The sequence below is a fragment of the Micropterus salmoides genome, unplaced genomic scaffold (genome assembly GCF_014851395.1).
Source record: "Micropterus salmoides isolate LMB-PRFRI ecotype aquatic unplaced genomic scaffold, ASM1485139v1 Ms_hic_scaffold_9, whole genome shotgun sequence".
NCBI classification, from domain to species: Eukaryota; Metazoa; Chordata; class Actinopteri; order Centrarchiformes; family Centrarchidae; genus Micropterus; species Micropterus salmoides.
In genome coordinates this window covers 25,933,465-25,953,885 of record NW_024044681.1, presented here as the reverse complement: position 1 = coordinate 25,953,885, position 20,421 = coordinate 25,933,465, and the positions used below count along the sequence as shown (strand labels likewise).

General features: G+C 39.5%; 2 protein-coding genes across 6 annotated transcripts in view; both read right to left on the bottom strand.

Moving 5' to 3' along the window:
• Nucleotides 1-2,032: 2,032 nt before the first annotated feature.
• Nucleotides 2,033-13,214, bottom strand: dpf2 (D4, zinc and double PHD fingers family 2). 3 transcript variants are annotated; one of them, XM_038707853.1, is made up of 12 exons: nt 12,066-12,189; nt 9,852-10,012; nt 9,553-9,660; nt 9,161-9,339; nt 8,984-9,076; nt 8,820-8,898; nt 8,306-8,347; nt 5,931-6,068; nt 5,692-5,823; nt 5,458-5,570; nt 5,277-5,358; nt 2,033-4,402 (listed from the first exon to the last, which is right to left on the bottom strand). In XM_038707853.1, the coding sequence occupies exons 1-12, from the start codon at nt 12,095-12,097 to the stop codon at nt 4,326-4,328; spliced, it is 1,236 nt and encodes a 411-aa protein (XP_038563781.1). In that variant the 5' UTR covers nt 12,098-12,189; the 3' UTR covers nt 2,033-4,325. The 3 variants fall into 3 exon arrangements, with proteins under 3 accessions (XP_038563781.1, XP_038563779.1, XP_038563780.1); XM_038707851.1 differs by lacking the exons at nt 8,306-8,347; nt 12,066-12,189 and adding an exon at nt 13,072-13,214; XM_038707852.1 differs by lacking the exon at nt 8,306-8,347.
• A 2,264-nt stretch (nt 13,215-15,478) lies between these two features.
• Nucleotides 15,479-20,421, bottom strand: part of LOC119895052 (spectrin beta chain, non-erythrocytic 1) — a 53,231-nt gene continuing 48,288 nt past the window's right edge. For all 3 annotated transcript variants that reach the window (XM_038707850.1, XM_038707848.1, XM_038707849.1), the window contains 4 exons: nt 19,992-20,170; nt 19,661-19,834; nt 19,428-19,470; nt 15,479-19,309 (listed from right to left, as the gene is read on the bottom strand). In XM_038707850.1, the coding sequence (XP_038563778.1) occupies nt 19,097-19,309; nt 19,428-19,470; nt 19,661-19,834; nt 19,992-20,170 (609 nt within the window). In that variant the 3' untranslated portion in view covers nt 15,479-19,096. The remainder of the gene's footprint in view (nt 19,310-19,427; nt 19,471-19,660; nt 19,835-19,991; nt 20,171-20,421) is intronic.

Here is a 20,421-nt window from a genome sequence, read left to right as displayed (position 1 = left end):
TTTCATGTGTTCTCCTTTTGATAACTAATGCAATAACTAATGTAATATTGTTTCACTTCCATTCATGAGCCTCCCCTGAAACTGTTTGGAGCCCCCCTAGGGAGGCCTGCCTCACACTTTGAAAACCTCTGGTATATAACATTCTACCTGGGGTTTCTCTACATCACTGTATTTCCTATAAATTACAGGCATTAATCATGCACACATGATGTCTGTGTGAGTATGTCTACAACAGTTGTTGGCTTTTTTTTATGAGTAAAAGTTTGTCAGACAGCAAAACTTTATCAAGGCCAAACATTTGAAAATCTTAAATGTTCCTATTTTTTTTTGTATTGCACCTTTCAACAACAATTCAAAGTGCTTTACATAAAACATAAAAAGAATTAAGATAAGAAACAAAAGGTAATATACAAGGACAAAGTAAGACACATTTAAATGGATTTAAAAGAGTAAAGTAAAAGCAAAGTAAAAAAATAAACAGGAGAATTAAAAATACAGTGCAGTGCAAGATGTGAGTAAATAGTGCCAAATTTAATTTAATAAAATGCAGTTTTAAACACTGAGATGTCTTGAGCCTTGATTTATAAAAAAAAAAAAAAAGTTGGAGCAGACCGAGTTGTCTGGGAGTCTGTTCCAGATATATGGAGCATAAAAACTGAAGGCTGCTTGTACGTGTTTAGTTTTGTCTCTGGGGACAGTGTGCAGACCTGTCCCAGACGACCTGACAGGTCGGGGCAGTTCAAAATGGAGCAGCAGACCAGAAATGCATTTTAAAAACCGTAGTATTTTAAAGTCAACTCTTTGACAGACAGAAAGCCTGTACAAAGATCTGAGAACTGAAGTAATGTGAGCCACTCTCCTGGTCTTAGTGAGGACACGAGCTGCAGCGTTCTGATCCACTTTGTAGAGAAACTTGTAAAGACAGAGTTACAGAAGTCCTGCCGAGACATACCTCCTCTAATCTTGATATAGGTGATAGGCTGAAGCTGTAATTGTATTAATGGGGCTGCCAGTCCATAATTACAGGTTTTATCTTTATTTAATTGAAGAATTGGCACATCCAATCACTGATTTGTTCAATGCACTTACTTAGCGCCCTGCCCGACCAAGACAGCAGAAGCAGCCAAGTGAAGAAAAAGGGTCTGAAAGTGTTCATGCTGGATAGTAAACTGAACAGAAAGGTTGTAATGCTTGGTTTTAATGTCTTGTTAGGCTGATTTTACCCCAAAAACCTAATTGCCATAGAACCAGCACAAAACCTAAATACTTCTTGCCTTTGGATAATCATAACGCAATGCTCAGAGGAACTGCAGATTCAGCTTTCTTATCCATTTTAACTAGTTTAAGAGAATTAACTTTAGTTTGATTATTTACAGCTTATATTGTTTCTGACAAACTGCCAAACCAAAATATCAGTTCAAATGGATATTTTTCATTTACAGAAAATCAGGAACTAAACGTAGCATTAGTTTTTAGTGCAGTAAATGTGTTGAAGTATGCAGCTGTATGCAAGTCCTTTTAACTGTTTTTGGTCTTTTAGGTCCGTTTTGGAGTTAGTCTATGTCAATTCTAAACGTTTTCAGAAACGTCAGAAATTTAGATACAGATTGTAACTCAGATTTGAGCAAATACCACAATGTAGTTACTACCTTAGTGGGGCAGAATAGTCACCTGGTGATATGTATCGGTTATCATTTATTTTATAGCATCATTATCATGCATAATTGTGGGATATTTTGTTGTTTTCCACAATCTGAGCTAGTGGGAGCACGTAGATGTTGAAGAGGCCCAATGATGGAGACTTTGGGAACTCTACAAGATTGTGGCACACTCACATATGTAATTACCAGTTGGCACAAAATAGTACAGCAATGATGCAATCGATTCAAATCCAGCACATTATCTCATCAACACAAAGGGGTGTCTTCTTAAGTGTACTTTTAAGATTTGTCGATATTTTTATTATTGCAACCCATCATTCATTTTTCAGATGCTGTTGTCAGATGTTCATTGAGGAAGAAACATTAGCAGGTTATAGTGCCTAGTATTTTATTTTCCTGAAGACAAATTTCATACAATAAAACATTCCATCACAATTCAAATGAAAGTCCACCCTAAGAGAATTCACCTACTATGTAAACCTATGATCTTGGTTTAAATGTTTGCTATCATGAACAATTCTCTCCCAAAGCTAGAGAACAGGAAACCATAATCGGATATTAAAAAATAATGATATATATGTCTAACAGGACAACAACAGGCAGACATCCTTCTTGTTTGTGCTGGATACTCCATCACTACTTAACCATTCAGTCTTAAAGTTGCAGATCTGGAATTTGTATCTAATCACATTATTGGCTTTACTTCTTGTCTCGAGCTTTGGGAGAGAGCGGCTCAGTTGAGACCTGGATCACAGGATTAACTAGAAAGCAACTTCCACTTAAGTCTCAAATAACATCCATGAATACAAAAAACCCCAGCAAAATATTCTAGTAGCCACCGTGTCTAAATAACTAAGTTTAAACGTGATGAGAAATTAAACCAAGTTATACTTGTGTAATGCTTTAGTAACTGTTAGTTTGCTATTGAAACAACATGACAGCATGGTTAATTTATATTACACCACTTCCCAACACCTTTGCAGACCTAACGCAGAGACAACTATGTAGCATATGAGTGTGTAGACAATTACTGAGCATGCACTTGTTTACCTGTAGAATATGGAGTTATTGAAGCAGACACTGCAGCTGTCATTACTACTCATCCCGCTGCCTTTGTCCAATCTATCAACAGCACGTTTCCACCCTTTAAATACTATTTCTGTTTGAGGTAAAGTAACTGGTTTAGCAGTTTAGAAAGACCATTGCATAATAAACCGACAAAAGCAGTGACCAAAAGAGCTGTTTCTCCATAGGACTATGTATATACACAATATAATTCTTTTCTACAAGATGAAGCCATCAATAACTGCTGCTGCCACAGTCCTCTATCTGTAATAGCATTTTCTGATAAAGAAAATGTACAGTACCGCACACATTATCTGCTAGCAGAGCCAAAACAGACTCCGTACTGAGTCCTTGTCATCCCAGCATCCCACAGGAGCTCTGATATTGCTTTAACATCGTCGGCAAGTGACCATCTGCAAGGTCACATAGTCCTCAGTTACTTTAAAATAATCTAGTGGTGCCAAAAACTTCAACAGATATTGGATAGGGAACATGATTAGCTAACTGCTAGAACACAGTGATGGAGGCCTTTTATCCCTTTACCTGGCTGATAATGTAAGTGGGTTAATTTGACTGGAATAATCATCATCATCATCATCATCATATTATTATGATTATTACCACATCTGTCCAACGAGGGCCAGGTGTACAGACTGAAGAACTGATCGGCATCATGTCTGCTTTATGTCTCTTCAGTCGACAGGACCAGAGAGAAAAGCCAACAGTTTTGTCAAAAGAGCCCCAAAGCCTGCGTGTAACACACACATTACTACATTATTATGTCCTCATGCAGCCTCTTGAGGTCTGTGCAAACAATCAGCCACTTGCACAAAAGAGGCCACAATTAGACTAAAATCTAACCTGCCATCCCTTAAGTCCTTCAGCCTTTGGAGCCACTTTGACGAGCATGTCAGAGTTTCTATTGTGTGTCAGTGTGTGTCTGGTGGCAGTGGATGACATGGTTTATAGTCTCAGCAGATCCCTTTGACTCTATCAAGTGAATGGAAAAATGTCAGCAGTGCCTTAAAAAACATGTGGTTGTGGATTTTTTCATAATGATGAGATGGGCACTGATAAAAAGACCATTACATGACCATTCTTTTTCCAATTTGTACATACTTAACACTATTATATACCATAGAAATATATAAATATTATAAAATGTCTTTTTTTCACGATAAGCAAGCATTGGCATGCTACTTGATTCCAAGCTCTTTTTCTGCTCTAGTCATAAAAATTAGTACATTGCAGAATAGAGACAAGGTTTTAGCAACTTTGTGTAGGCGTTTGTGTAAAAAACCTGAACAGGATGTCCGATTTTGGCTATTTATGCTGTGTATATTGTTGAAATTCATTACTGCTCAAATTGGCTATGTAGCAAAGTGTGAAAATAAAAATCAATCAGGCTGAGTCTGAGCTTGGAACTGTGCAACAGTCATATTTGAAGCTACTAGGCCAGTTTGATTCAAGATTTATTGTCTGTTCTGAACACGCTCCCTCCATGGTCAGCTCATCAGGGGAATTTATCGTCTATCTTGAAGGGTAAACCATACTGTTGCAGGACAGCTGAGTGATGAGTGTGTGCAGGGTGGGCAGCTATCATGATGGCGGGGTGTTCTGGTATATGGATGCTTTGTCTTTCAAGAGGTCCAGACATAGATGACAGCTCCAGCTCCCTGAGTGCCAAAATGAGAGAAATTCTGTTATTGTCAGAGACGTTTAAGGCTCTTGAGCCTTAAGTAGGTGTTGCAGCCCACTAAACAATTCATGGAGGAGAGCCATCCTACAAGTAAGGCTGGATATTGAACCTCAGTATTTTTTTGGTACTGAATGAAATGTGTACGTAGCACATATTATCTGTCATGTCAAGTGAAGTTCAATATCTGGTCAGATTCATAATCTTGTTTATGTATTCTTTGATCAAACAGTTCTGATTTATATAAAAATATTTTGGCATTTTTTATTTTTAAGATGTTGAAAAGCTTTTGTGTTTAGACAAAATGTTAAATTTGAGAACTATTTTCATCGTTTGTTAAATGAAAATACAGATTTTATAGAAATATTTACGCAAATTAAGGTAATGAAAATAGTGACTTGGTATTGTTACTGAAACTTGAATAATATATACATACATACAATACATACACACCAATATCTAAAGATTTTTAATTGATACCCAAGCCTACCTACAAGCCAATACATTTTCAGAAGCCACTAAGGATATATAAGTAATACAAACATTTAGTACTGACACAGTATCCTTCAGTGTTGTTAAGCAAAACAAGTGGACATGCAAGTGACGCAAGCTTCATATCAGGCTTTCAGGCAGTGTGTGTTTGGTTTATGTACAAGGCTGGCTCACTCGGTGGAAGACTTGTGGTGCAGGTATTCTCTCTCTTTTACTGAGCCTTCATATTACATACTATAGCTATACAGCCCTGTCACCAACGTCCTTTTCTGATACACTTTGCTCAGTTTTGAGATTGGTTTTCATCCAACACCTGAGATCAAGCTATTTTCTATTAAGCAGAACACATGTGGTGAACTTACCCTCTGGAGGTTCAGACATGGGTGGGTTGAGACAGTACATGTGATAGCCTCTATCACAGTCGTCACAGAACAGAAGCTGATCCTGGAAGAATTGGTACAACAAGAACACTTAACACATCTGTCTTCAGCACTCTGCGCAAACAATACAATACATACAATATATGAATGTAGCAAAACTCACGTCATTCTCTGAGGTGCCGCACATGTTGCAGCACTTGCACTCTATGCACTGCCAGCGGTACGTCTTCACAGCGGCCATCATTACAGGAGTGAACTGCAAGCAGGAGGGGTGGCCTGCGTGTAGAATAATGTTCATCACATCACTTTGCTGTAAAGATTCCTACTTCAGTAGCATAAATTAACAGTGTTTTCCCTGTTGCTACTCTATTCCAGCACCCAACTGTCTCTAACGCACCTGAGCGTCCGCAGTCTGAGCAGGACACCAGCTCTTCTGACTGGCCAGTCTTGTGATTGGTTTTGGAGTCTCCCAAGCAGAAATCACAGTAGTTATTAGGCAACGCGAGACCGTCTGGGCCTTTCTTGGGAGCTGAGGTACAAGATGAAAACATCAAGAGAGCATTAGTGTTCACCTTCTCAAACGTCCAGCTCTACATTGAACAAGGCAATCTAATATGACCGTGAATGACCTCTTACTTTTGGGCTCACTAGGCAGCGGCAGGGCCGGCTCATTGATCTCCATCTCTTCCTTCTCCTCACCCTCCTCCTCAGCCAGGTGGGAGTGGGTGTAGTGGTAGCTCAGGCCGGGACGGTTCTTGTAGCGCTTCCCACAGACTGCCACCAAAACCAGAAAACACAACGTGTATGAAAACAAAGAACACATTAGTAGAGTCCATGTTATACAAAGTCAGTGGTGAAAGGGGGGAGGTAGGGGGGGTGACTCATGGAAGGGCTGACTAGCTCTTTTTGCTGCCATAATGGCATTTTTACATCTGAACAAAAGATTAATAGTAAAGCGCAAGTTACAAAAAACTTTCTATTATTGTATCATTTCTGTTTTCCAGATTTTTACATTTTGTATATTTTGTGATGATGGGGGGGCAGAATTTAGTGATTCTACCAACCAATGTTCTGTAATATTTGAAGACTTTAAGGCCAATACAGGGAAATATAATCTGACTTTTTATGCCCAGATAATTTGATCTGTGCAATATCTATTCTGTGCCTTAAAGGGGAACGCCACTGATTCCTGCCACTGTTCCACACAAGTCTGTTTACAGGGTTACTGCATGTGAATAAACGTTGTGTAAAGCCTTCTGTGGATCCAGAGGGAGATACACGGAATCTAATATTTTGCCTCAAGTGATGTCACTTGACATCGTTGGCAGCGTTTGCTGGAATTGAAAACTACAAGTTTGAAAATGAAAGAATCTGGGGTGGTGGAGTTAAAAAGAAGTGAGCTTACCAGACCTCAGTAGCCCGCTCCTCATCTCTGCTTGAGGCTAGAGGATCCAGGCTACATTATCCACTACTAGCATAACACACAATATAGAAGTGCAATGCTAAATTGGTGGAGTACTCTTTTAAGACATATGATGGTACAATTTAATACACTTCAACGGCTTTGATGTGGTGAAGCGATGATGTGTTTGGGACAGCAGTTTGGGGGGGGGGCACTTAAGAACCTGACATGTTTCTGTGATATCCTGCTTTTAGTTTAATATCGCCACCATGACATGATATACTAGCAATGGCATTAGAGGGAAAGATGAAGAATGAGGTTTGAGAATATGAAGAACATGCTCTGAGGCAATGACATGCGTCATCACATCCTCTTAGCTGGAGCTCTGTAGTAGCCATGTATTTAGGAAGAGCGTTACAGATAACATCTCAGCCACTGTAAGCGCCACACATCTGCAGTTAGTAAGTAAATGAGACGCTGAGTAATTGCAGGTGTGTGATCTTTCCAACAATGGTTTTAACATCCTCTATTTAAGTGCCAGCTAAGCACCACCTAACCAGCCATGTAATTTTTTTTGTAGTTTTATTTCACGCAATACATCCATTTCTCTCAAAATTACGTTTGAGTGACCTCTGTAGAGCAACATTAAAAATGTTTTAACAATAGCTCAATACGGCTCTGAATATTAATGTTTCTGATCTGAACTTAGGTTATTAATCAGTGGTGTAAGAGAAGCCAGTGGAATTGTGGAAGGAGGATTTACTGACTTTAGGGAAGATGCCACTGTGTGCAGCTGTCACCAGGGGGTGGATGAGGTTTGTCATAGGATAACACTTCTTCTTTCACTTCCATGCTTTCTCTTATTTTCATTTCTTCAAAAGGATTATGTCATATTACTGTGTCATCTATACGAGTTCAATTCAATTCTATTTATATACTACTTGCAACAGTTTTCCTTCAGAGCATCTCAGGGAGGTCGCTAAAGACAAAGCTAGTCACATGCCAAGTGATTGTGTGCAGTGGCAGAAGGATTTGAAAGATACTCCCCAAAGATCAAACAGGCATCAAACTAACTCAAAACCAAAGCAGCAGCAGTTCACTCTAAAAGATGGAACTTGAAATGAGACTTGCAGAGGTGGTGAAGAGAAATAAAACAAAGGGGGAAACAAGCAAGGAAAGAAACTGTAATGCAGTCAAATTGCACATATTAAGTAGCCAGACAAAAATCAAAGCAAAGAAGAGAAAAAATGCAGCAGGATACAGCTTCTAGCATATCTAAATCTGTGGGATGTTCATGGACAGACTGAGGGGGGGGAAATTAGTTTCATGGGCCACAGCTTATCTTTTGAAAGCTGAGACGGCTCATAGCTTTGGCTGATTACAGACTACAGCTCATTTGGGGTGTATAATAACAAGGCTTTGACCTTTTCTAAATCCAGTTAATTACATTTAAGTAAATTGTGCAGAACAAAACATTTACCCTACGAACTGAACTACACAAAGAGCAAATCTACTTGGTAACACAGACAGAAAATAGGGGGGAAAAAAATCAGGCAGTGAAAACTGAAGACAAGGCAGACTGGAGTAAAAAGGAATGAGAGAAATATACCTCTTTCAGAAGGTTTTGAAATATGCTTTTGTTTGATAGTGTCTGAAAGAGAGAAGAGAAGGAGAAGAGAGAGCACAGACAGAGACTCAGAGAAATAGGCTCACAGACCGACTGAGGATCAGTCTGTCGGCGCTGCCCTACAGAGAGCTGCCGCTGAAAGTGAAAATGCTTCACAAAAGAGGAAAAACACATTGAGCAGTACAGATACGTATATGTGTATGACAACAACAAAAAAGTGGAAGAAACATTTCCCCCTTGCCCATGGAAAGATTTGAAATGCAAACAAAAAATATGCTATCTTTATAAGTTTCAGATTTAGGAAGTCTAACAAAGAGCAGAAGGAAGATTAAATTAATTAATTAACGGGGAGCGCATGAAAAGGAAGGCGATAAAGAATGAGGATTCGTGCAAATCCTGCTCAATTAGATAACAAACATTACAGCTATTAACATCTGCAGTGACCCTCTGCTCTGACCCGAGGTCACACGCTCTACTCTCCCCCATCAGGACTCACTGTCACAGGCGTATGGCTTGTCTCTGTCCTCCAGTGCTGCTGTATCCAGCTTCTTCCTGTTACTGCCCACTCCTCGACCCTGAGGGCAGAGACAGTCAGGCTGGGACACACAGAGTTGGGATGGACTTAAGAAAATGCATGCATGTACACGACTGTTATTTTACCTTCCCCTTCCCTTTGCCTCGTCTTTTAGGCGTGTCTTCCTCGTAGTCTTCATCATCCAGGTCGTCCAGGAAGTCGTCTGGCTCGAGGATTCTCTATGTTTGAGGCAATGAGAAAGTGAGGCGAACAATTGGAAAATAACCTCATATTCTTGACTCTAAACACAGACAAACAAGAACCTTTCTAATCCGAGCAGCTGGGTTCAGGCTCCCGGTGTAGTCACTCTGGTTTGAATCCTCCTCAGACCCTCGGAGCTCTATGGTCGCCCGTTTTTCCAAGGAGTCCCCCTTAAGCAGCGCCTCCAGGCTGCTACCATCCGCGGATAACACAGCGTCCTTCTTCAGTCCTATGTCTACCTCTGTGAATACAAAACAAATGGAGTTAAGACACAAGCACAAAAACACGTTTACCAGAAAGAACATACAACAGATCGTATGTATCAGAATATGCCTCAGTGGGAAATGACAAGCACCACTATCACCTTTATAGTAGTTTTTTTTTTTATAGCTTTCTTCTAAAAAGGTTGACCTCATTAAAAATAGAGGATGAGCCGAGCTGAATGCTGTGGTACCTGGCTTGACAGGAGGGAAGATAAGCCGGGGGTCCTCTGGAGGATGAGATCGCCGTTTCTTCCTCCACCTCCTGGATGGGTAGGTGTAAAGCTGCCCTGGAGCCATTCCTGTCAGAAATGATCCATGTACATCACCAGCATTGTCATTTAAAAACCAAGAGGGCACTTTTGGCTGCAAGCTTGATTAAATCACACTTGGCTGTAACTGTTTGTACAATGTATATATGAAGTTTTCACGCTATAAACATTACATAGAGATTGGATTTGTAAAACGTTCTAATATTTTGTGGCACACTCACCTGGGCCCCTGTGTCTTTTTTCCATCCAGATGTAGCAGTTGCTCTGAGCCACGCCGGTCTGAGAGTCGAGGAACGGCATCCGGACACTCCTCTCAGCACAGAGCCTGGCATTGTAGTTGTGACATTGCTCCATGGCATCTCTGTAGTACTGCTCTCCCAACCTGACACAACAAAAACCAGATGCTGGTTATTCCATCTATTGTGGTTAAAACACAAAAATCAGCAGGGGTGGGTATCAAAACTTTTCACACCTCTCTGTCTGTTAAGTTTAGTAGGCCTGCTGTCTTTCTACGCTGTGCTGCCACCTTACAAAAACAGCTCCCTCTCACTCACCAGACAATGTCTTTGTACTTCAGACTAAATCAACTCTAGTGAGAATGCAACAGCAGGTGCTCCTTTGTTGGTACATCAACAACAAGGAGCTTGGCAGTCAGCACAGTCACAAGTGTGCTGTGTTTTCAGCCTAAATATACTCAAATAGTGCGCTTATTTCCTTTTTAGAAAAGCTAAGGGCTGCATCTCCTCCAAGCGAGACAAACAGGATCATGAGAGAGACCTTACTGGTTTTTCAAATTCCTGAATGGCAAGGAAAAGAGGGAGTGAAAACAAGCAGTCTCGTCATCCAATATCTGCAACTATAATGTTATCAGGGTGCCCTGGAGCAAGGCACTTTCCAGTGCAACTACAGTAACATTAGTTGTAGTGGAGCAGTTGAACCTTAATGAGAGAATTGTGAATTACAGGGTGACGCAGGAGTGGATTTTCCCATCCTGCTCCCAAAAAAATACTGCTATCCTATCTCAATCCCATGACAGAGTGAAAAGAAAATTCCTGTCGCAATCCCGGACGAATGACTCCTGTGCCATCCCGTTCCAGATAAAAACATCAGAAAATAGCATTTATTTATTTTAGAAGTGCATATGTGTATATAAAAATGTATGATGCCCACTTCTGTTGACTCTTTTTACTGTACCAGTCACTCCCTCGACTCCCATCCTACAGGAATCCCACAGGAATCCCGTGGCCCACAGGATTCCTGTCAGTCTCTATGTAAGCAAGTGTATAAAAGGTTTAAAGCAGCTGTTCACAGACTAACATCTGTAATGACAGATTTCATAATTTCTTGTAAAGATGTAATAATTCTGCATAATGTTGGAAACCTGTCTGTGTTACCTATCTGCTATTTGGCCTAGACTAAACTGGAAACGGGAGGCTTTATTCACGGAAAAAACAGCTCCAGTGACCAACTAAAAATGTGGAAAAATTGCCAAGTAACTTGTGTGAATATTTCTCATTTCATTGCCGTGAATATTTTCTATATTATTCATAGTACTGTTTTCCACTGAGATACTATGTTTTTTTTTCTTAAGACAGCATTTAATTAAGGAGTTGGCACAAAGCCATAACCACTAAAGAAGTTTTAAAAAAGTAAAGTTTAGAAGAAACTTGTATATCTAGCCATAGATATAAAATACCTGTGTATCTAGCTAGCTCTCAGATAAGTTTCACGCTTTCATATATTACCATGCGTACTAAGGACTTAGATAAAGTGCTTGTTATTACCGTAAAACGTCTAAACATGGGCACCTAACAGTTACAGCAAAGTAAAGACAACGGACGTGGAAGCACGTTTTGGTACAACCGGCTACGTGTTACTGAAACTTTCTCGTTAGTTTTAAAGAGTTACTATGTGCGAATTAGAAATGTGCGGGCTACAGTGGCTACAACCATGTGGTCTCGAGATAAAAGGAGTGATCGCTAAAGCCAGTCTTTCATTCATTCTGAACTAGTTGGCCAGTCCCCACAGCTCTCCAGCCTGCGCTAACAACGCTGGCCACAATTACACTCACTTTAGCTTGTTAGCCACCTAGCAGCTGTACTTATCAGACGTTAGCACCGCGGTAGCTGTTTGACTAGAAAGACTCATCGAGTAACCATAGTTTCTGTATAAATACATGTCTGATCGACGCGAGTTGTATTAAAACAGTCTCGTGATTCATGTTTCAGGAACGTCATCTGCGTGTCTGCTAAATTACACTTCCAGGATGTGAACAGACGACGGTCCAACAGCTAACCTTACTAAGTCAGTGGAAATGTTGCTAAGCAAGCTAACGACACAGTCAGTGGCTGTACTGTCATACAGCCGTTATAATGTAGCCGCGGTGTGTGTCAGCTAGCCAAGTGTAAGGTGTGTAGAAAAGTCCCAACACTTACAGTTTGACAACATTTTCAACAACAGCTGCCATCTTGCTTTATTACACGGTTTAAGTGATGAGTAAACGTGCCCTCCGTCAGGACTTGTAGGCAGACACAGCAGGAACCTGACACATAGCGCCCTCCACTGGTGGTGTTGTGGCATTGCCAGATATTTTAATCTTACAAAGCTGCAACTCTTAACTAATTGTTAATTAAATTACTGATACTGAGTGGTGGTCCAGTGGTGGATAAGTATTCCGATCCTTTACTTAAGTAAAAGTACTGCATTGAAAAGTTACTTAAGTAAAATATGTAGCCTAAGTATAATCAGGAAAATGTACTTAAAAAGTATTAAAAGTAAAAGCACTCATTGCAGAAAGAAAATTGTCCTGTGACTATTTCGTATCAGACTGCAATTAATGTTTTCATTATGGATTAATCTGCTGATAATTTTCTCCATTAACCGAGTGTAGAAATATTGAAAATATTGAGAAAAATTGTCACGGTTGCCCAAAGTGACACCTTCACAATGCATGTTTTGTCAGCCAAAACCTAAAGATTATTATAAATAAATTAAAATAATCAAAAGGACAAGCTGCAAATCCTGTGTGAAGCTGGAACTATGAAGTGGCTTGACATAAAAAATTACTTAAACGATTATCAAAATAGTTGCCAATTAAATTTCTGTCAATTAACTAATGTACTAGCTGCACTTGTATAAACTGTTGGGTAGTTTTAATATATATAGGGCTATTTTTTCTTCATATGGCTTAATTTGTAAAGTAACTACTAAAGCTGTTGTACAATTGGTACAATATTTCCTTTTGAGATGTAGCGGAGTAGAAGTCGAAAGTGGCATGGAAAGAAAATACTCAAGTAAAGTACAAATACCTCTAATTTGTACTTAAGTCGAGTTCTTGAGTTAATCTACTTATTACTGTCCACCACTGGAATTTTCCTGTCTAAAATATTTATATATTAGTTTAATTTTATCAAAATGTAGCCTATATTTTTCTATTTTTACCTCTTTAGCAGTGGAGTGCGTTTCTCCGTCTGGTGACCTTGGTCTCTGGGACCTGGGGGGCTTCTTCTTGGGCTCCATGGCTGGCATTTCCCTGGCCTGCCCTTTCTGCTACCTATTTCCCCTGCCATTTAAAACATATCCTCTATCAGTTACCCTTACCTTAATCATAACCGTTTACAGAGCATCACCCAACCACACACCTACTGTAACCTCTGTGCCTGACCCCAACCTCAACTAATCCAGTGGTTCTCAAACTAGGGTGTGGGCCCCCCTGGGACATAGAGTCACTTCAGGGGAATTGTCGATGTTGAGCAGACCTAAAGTTGTATGAATATGATTCATGTGGTGACAAACAAAAGTGCTCTGATGCTAGCAAGGCTATTTTACTCAACTGAATCTTGTTTATTATTATCACCTATATTGTTAATGATTGATAAAAATGAAATGTACTTTTAGTGGGGTTGGGGGGCATGATCAGTTTATGGCTTCTGAAGGGGTAGTGACAAAAAAGTTTGAAAACCACTGCTCTAATCCTTATGCCGGACTTCAATCCCTTTTGCCCATCCCATGGGTTACTTGTAAGCAATGAAACAGGACTAAGCATGGTTGAATGTGATCACAGCCTGGAGGGCAGAATAAAGAAAAATGTAGAGTATGATAGGCATCATTGTTGTATCCCCCACCCTTAAGGCCCAGCTGACATCTTTTAAATATTTTATAATGGATTTGTTTTTTCCATCATTGGAGGAGTTAATTTTACTTGTGCCTGTATGCCACAAACTTACATATTTTAATTAAAAATCTTATCATCAGCAACTCACGTACACACAGCAAAAAAGTATCCCTGAGCACTATATCGTTAATCCTTAATAAATTACACTTTATTTATATAGCACATTTCGTACACAAAATGCAGCCCAAAAGGCTTTACAGGAAATTAAATAGGAGACGATTTAAAGCCCCTACACACCCAGGTGAATACACTTATGCTGCCTGATTAGACCTCTCCTGGGGACAGTGGCTATGTACAAACAAAATGTGCTTTATTGACACCACCATGAACCATTAGTTGTTAGGGCAGGACAACTTAAACAATGGATCTTTTTCATGGAAGACATTATAACAAGTCGCAGTGGGAAAAACACAGGTGTACATAATATAATGATTGATGGCTGAATTCTTTTTAGCTGCTTTAGTGTTAAGGTCCAGGTGTTATGCATGACTTACTGGGACTCTTAAATCAAACAGAGCTATTGTTAATGTTTGCGCTGTTACTAAATTATATTTACAAAGTATAATCTATCTGAAGATACAGGAGGAGGCTGCACTAACAGAGGCTCTCTGTTCATCACTGGATGTCTTATTTTGCCACCAAAGTTTTCTCTCTGAACATGAATTTTAACATTGGAGTTACTGACTTTGGCTTCATATTAAAGTTCAACTTCTTTGTTTTTTATTTGTTTACTTTTACTCGTCTCATATTTATACTGCACAGGCCAAGTTTAATTCCTACAAACATATGGAACAGACGCTCCCTCAGTCCCACATACACCCTTTTCTCAATATAAACTTTTAGATTATGTTATCTGGCTGGCCAATTATTTTCTGAGGTCTTTGACCACCATCCTCATCCTCTCCCATTTTCAACCTCCAGTGCAGAGTATATAACCACTGTGATGAAACAAAGGCTCGGGTTTCTTTTAACATCTCACTGCAGGTTTGCCCTGCTCTTTAGATAATCACATCCTTCCCAGCATTCAATGATTCATCATAGACCTACTGTGTGTTATTACTCGATCATCCTTGACCTCATTTGCTGCAGTTGCGTCATTAATTCATTCTTAATGGCAGCGCTGCAGCAGCTCTCTTTCCCACATCCTCTACACACATAGTGCAAGAACTGTTTACTGTGTACTTTTACAGAAACTTGCATAACAAACTGAAGATGTGGGGTGGGGAGTAAGTGAAAGTGAAAACTTTCGTGTTGCATCATGGACAATGTAGGATCGAACCTTTTTGAGATGACTCAGGACTCAGGACTAAAAATCTGGATCTCTCTTACCATTCCTCTTTATGGAGGCACAATACTGAACTGCTGGTCCCAAAATAATTTCAGTATGCCATGTCACAACATAATGAGTAGGTATTACAGTCAAGCTTTTCTGGAAAATGCTTTACTGTGAAATCCCAATTGCGAATGTTATTGACCATATTTATTTGAGATTTATTGAGATACATAATAACAGTTTGAGTCATGGATAAAAAAATCTGCATTTTATAGGTTTGTCAACAGATCATAATTCCAAATATCCAACTTGTTTAATCTTGTGTACCTAATAGAATAAAAGCTGGAGCAGTGGCTAACCTTTTTTTTTTTTAATCATAAAAACCCCCCGCAACAATACAATGTTTTTGATTAAACCATGTTTTATTATTCCTAATATTAGATGTAGATACACAAGTCAACAAACATTATTTTCGATTCGTAATGAAAATGCTCCACAGCACACTGACATCGTGTGGAAGGGTCTGGTATTACAGACACGTACCTGAAAATGGACAGCAGTTATAATTTTTGCAATAAGTTGCATTAGTAACAGTAGTAGTAATAGTAACAACAGTAGCAATAATAGCAATTAATAATAGTAGTGGTATTAACAACTCTGACTTACAGAGGAAGGAACAGACATTCGTCAAAAGTAAGGAGAAATGAAGGTAGGTGGACAGGCTTATCAAATGCTGCAAGACAGACCACTGGATGAAAAAATACAAGCTCCCACTAGACAGCAAATATCCTGCCTTCTAAAAAAAGGAAGCTCAAATTGTCACCAGTCTGTTTTCACTCATATCTAATACTTAACAAGTAAAAGTTGCTGTTTTGTTTTCTTCATTAAGTACTCTACTGTTATAAGTACTCTCATAACCAAAAAAAACATGTCTTTGACATCAATATTACACACTTTCCATGTTGTGGTCAAGGCTCACCAGTAGCACAATGTTATTTTAAAAGGATGCCATATGCAACATCGAGTCACAGCCAGCTGAGGACATTTCCACAAGACTGGATTGCCAGGGTCATTCTGCATTAAATATACAGTACAGTATTAATATGTGAGTGTGTATGTGAAAGAGAGAGAGCTCGTGTACAGTATGACAAGTATGAGAAATATTTTTGCTTCACATGACCAATTTGGCCAAACTAATTTGAATCATTCACATTCAAATGAGCTGATAAGAAAACACACTGTGTGACCTTTAAACTTGAACTCCCTAACATCACCTGGCTGCTGTCTGATATCCAGAGCGGAGAAAAGGTAGCATAAAAACAGCTCATCCACTGGGGATGAATGATTCCTCCATTCGAAATTGTGCACAATGTACGCTAACTGCATCGGCTCACTTATGTATGCAATCACCTTATTAAGTTGTTTTCTAGATGGTAGCTTAGTTTAAGGCTACTAAACTAGGAGCTCCGTCACACACCCGAGATACAAAGTCCCACTGACAGAGACAAGGCAGTCAGTTTCACTGCTGTCCACTGAACCCAGTTCAATAGTCTCAAAGTGGGTGTTCAGATATTTCTCTTCTGACTTGGAGGGTCTGATTTAAGCGAAAGACCAGCGTTTCCACATTCATTTGGGAATCTGAAATAAGGCCAACCAGTTTAAACTGCAACCAAATACAAGTTTACTTCCAACAGTTTGGTGTGACTTTCCCATGGACTGATCAGCCCTCCAAGGCCTGGTATACACATCCTGGCAATTTCCAGCTTTAAAGAATTACCTTCAAGATGTAAAAAATTACAAATAATTGATTACTTGCAACCTACTTGTAAGATAGTCCATAAAACTCTTAAATTCAGAATTGTTATCCAGTAACTTCCTGTTGCATTTTGGCAGTTAGAAAAGGCAAATTAACACTTGGATTTAAGTGGCTGACTGACTATAAGAACATTTAACAACCAATTCAATGGTCTAGATAGAAGATATTTATATAAAATTGCTCTACTGCCTACATTTTCACAATATACTGTAAATGCCCTTTAAATTTCAAACATGTACAGTATTTGAGGAAACTAATAAAGACCTATAATTTATTTTACATTAACTATATTGGACTGCCATTATGTTGTTTTGGATTATTGTAAAGGCCAATTACATTTATAATTAGTTGCTCTCCAACCCTGAATATGAAGTGATCTCATGTTTTCAGAGTACATCAACACAGAAGAGAAGAGATGGCAACGATGAGACACATACAAGTATAAACCTACATGAAGTCATGCCACATATGCAAGAGCGCAACGCTCTTTTGAGGATTTTCCCCTCTGCCACCACTAGATAGCAGAGCTTTTCACGTTACTGTTGATTCATATTGTAACTGCATTTATAATCCACTGACATACATTAGATCATTGCCACAGGGCACATTTTAAACACCCATCTTCATTCTAAGAAAGCTTTCATTAAGACTGTTCCAATGGAGGGTGGGTTTGTAAAAAGGGGTTCAGTGTATCTGTTGTGGGTTCAAGTAAGGCTCAGTACGGCTCTCTCTGTCAGGTAGCACATAAAGCGCGTTCTTCACTGCCTATCCAATCTGATTTTCACACCCCTCACTTCACCTGTAATGAGACCTGTCGGCTGTCCATCTGTCCTGCTTGCATCCCCGCGGCCTACCACAGAAAATGTGCTTCAGCCTGCTCTGTCTACAAACTGCCCCCATGCCTTCACGCCAGTAGATAGAGAGAGAACTAGATATTAGAAGACTAAAACAGAAATAATGAAACTTCATCGGTAATGTCAGCTTACATATAATAAAAACCAAAAGCAAAGAAAAGCTAATCTTATGAAATCATCCCAGTTATTTTTAGTTTGTGTTTGTTTTCATCTGCATTTTGCACACCGAAAAGCAGCATTCATCTGGCCACGTTTTCATCAGGAATAACATAAACGTGCAAAATCCACAGCACCACAACTCAATCACTCACACACACGCACACACACACACACACACACACACACACTACAAAACTAATCTTCTCTGCTTTGTACAGAAAAAAAGAAAGTTGAAAATCAAGCAGAAAAGACCACTCAAAAGAAATAATCAAATACAGGCAAAATTAGAGATAAAATAAAAAATAAAAACACTTATTAAATATATATATATCATTTTCCCAATGAAACTTGTGATCACTTACTGCACACTGCTAAATTTAATGAGCTTTATTTTTTTTCAAAACACCTCATAAACTGTCATTCCTAAAAAATAAAATAATGATAATAGTAATACATACAGGGGCAAGCCCAACATTCTCCACTAGTTTAACCAAATTTATTTCTCTCCACAACATGAATCAAGATTATCTACTGTCAAATTAATTAGTTTGTTTTCTCAAACCAGCAATAACAAAAGATAAATAAAAATAATATAATAATAATAACAGCAATAATATCGGGCAGGTTAATAACATCAATATCAAGAACAGAAAAAGAGACTGAGGTGATCTTTCCCAAAGAGAGAGCGCTTGAAAGTGGGGAAGTAAAACAAGATTGCACCACAGTGGAAAGCCACCATCCATCGTTTTATTAGTGACACGGCATCAAAACGGCTCAGCTGAAGACTCACGGAAGAGACAATATTCATGTTAAAGGAAAGCCGTTTTGGTGGATTGGAACCGAACTGGGCCTGAATCCCTACTAACGCCAACCACACCTGCTACTAACTCAGACTAACAAGCTCTGCTGGTTGGCTGAACTGGATGAGGGCTTTCATTGTTGGGTGCAGCCAAATGTGAAATATGGATTGGATGAACACAAAATGACAAATAAAAATGGCAAGGGAGCAAATCAGAGAGAAAGTAAAACAAAGTTCTCTGTAAGCCATGTACAGTAGCTGTCGACAAATTCCTTGGGGCCTGCGCTGAGAGCAGTGTGTTTGTGTGACCTGTTTGTACTTTCCATTCTGCCTGCTTCAGTTTGTTGAAATTTTGACAAATGTAGTTTCCATCAATGATTTTACAAGTGTTCTATTTTTTCTTGCCAAAGAAGCTGAACCTCTTCTCACGATCTTTCTCTTTCCCATCTTTGTTGCGCATGGTGACACCTCCAGCATCAGCTGAGCTGGGGGAGATGGGAGGCATCGTCATGGCACGGCTGAGTGCCTGCGGACCTCCCGGCGAGTCTCCTGATCCGGTTGGAATGGAACAGAGGATAGAACGGATCCAGGAGCTCATTTCCGCCTTAAGACAGTAAAAAAATATAAAAATAAAGCTTTAATATACTTCTTATATACTCTTATATATATATACTTTTTATTCAAACATAAGTTTTTGAATAATTCATTTCTATGCATCTCACCTCATCCTTTGCTTGGAACAGGAACTCCTTGCCATCCCCTAGCCTGTAGACACAGCATTAGAGAGGTTTACCATTAGTTAGGGATAAGTTATAAAGTCTAACATATCTCACTATTTCACCATGTTCTTGGTATTTCATCACAGTCTCTCATTTTATTATTAAAATCTAACAGGGTGACAACTGTACTGTATCAGGAATCCTTGTTTATTTTTGGTTGCCAAGTCCCTTCTTACCTGAGTTTGAATACATGTTTCCTCTTCTTATAGTCATTGGCTACCTCACACACAGCCTCTCCGAGGCTGATGGGTACCTCTCCGTGGTATGGAATGCCGTTGCTAGCGCTCTTACTGTCTTTATAGAAACCAAGACTCCCTTTTCTTAGGACACAGTACACGCTCTGCCAGGATCTGTAGGAGCAGAATGTTACAATTAAACTGTGGGACAGTATGACAGTGGTGTCCAGCAACATATTTTTACAATAATTTAACCAAGTCCTCATTGGTCTGCGTCTCTCTTATGTCTATTTTAATGCGCTCGACCAACTCCCACCATAACAACACTCACCGGGTAGCTGCCTTTTTGCTGTGAGACTCCATCTCCTGTTTTCGATTGAGCATCCCCTCCATGTTTTCCGGCTCAGAATCTGCTCCAACCCTGCTTGGTAACGTGGCAGAAGGATCAAGGCGAGATGATGCTAGCCCGCTGTCCCTACCTGGTCCGTTCACCGACTCAGACTCTGAGCCCTACAGGTTCAAACCAGAACATGAATGGTGGTGGGGAGGTAGAAAGACATGTGACCGGATGGACGCAGTGAGCAGCAAAGCAGCCATTCACAGCCAGACATGTAAAGCCATGATGACGCTTGCTTTGACGGCACTGTATGATTACCTGACATAACAGCACAGCGTTGGTTCAGAAGGTCCACATAATAATTACAGTCACTCATATGGGTAAGACATACAATTAAAATAACCATCCATGTGGGAAACATGCA

Excerpts from the sequence above, each read along its gene's own strand:
- dpf2 (XM_038707851.1), bottom strand. The coding sequence starts at position 13,199 with ATGGCAGGGGAAATAGGTAGCAGAAAGGGCAGGCCAGGGAAATGCCAG. Across the intron at positions 9,661-9,851 it reads AAAAAGACACAGGGGCCCAG|GAATGGCTCCAGGGCAGCTT; the intron begins GTGAGTGTGCCA and ends CATTTCTGACAG. Across the intron at positions 4,403-5,276 it reads CATGTCTGAACCTCCAGAGG|GGAGCTGGAGCTGTCATCTA; the intron begins GTAAGTTCACCA and ends TTTGGCACTCAG.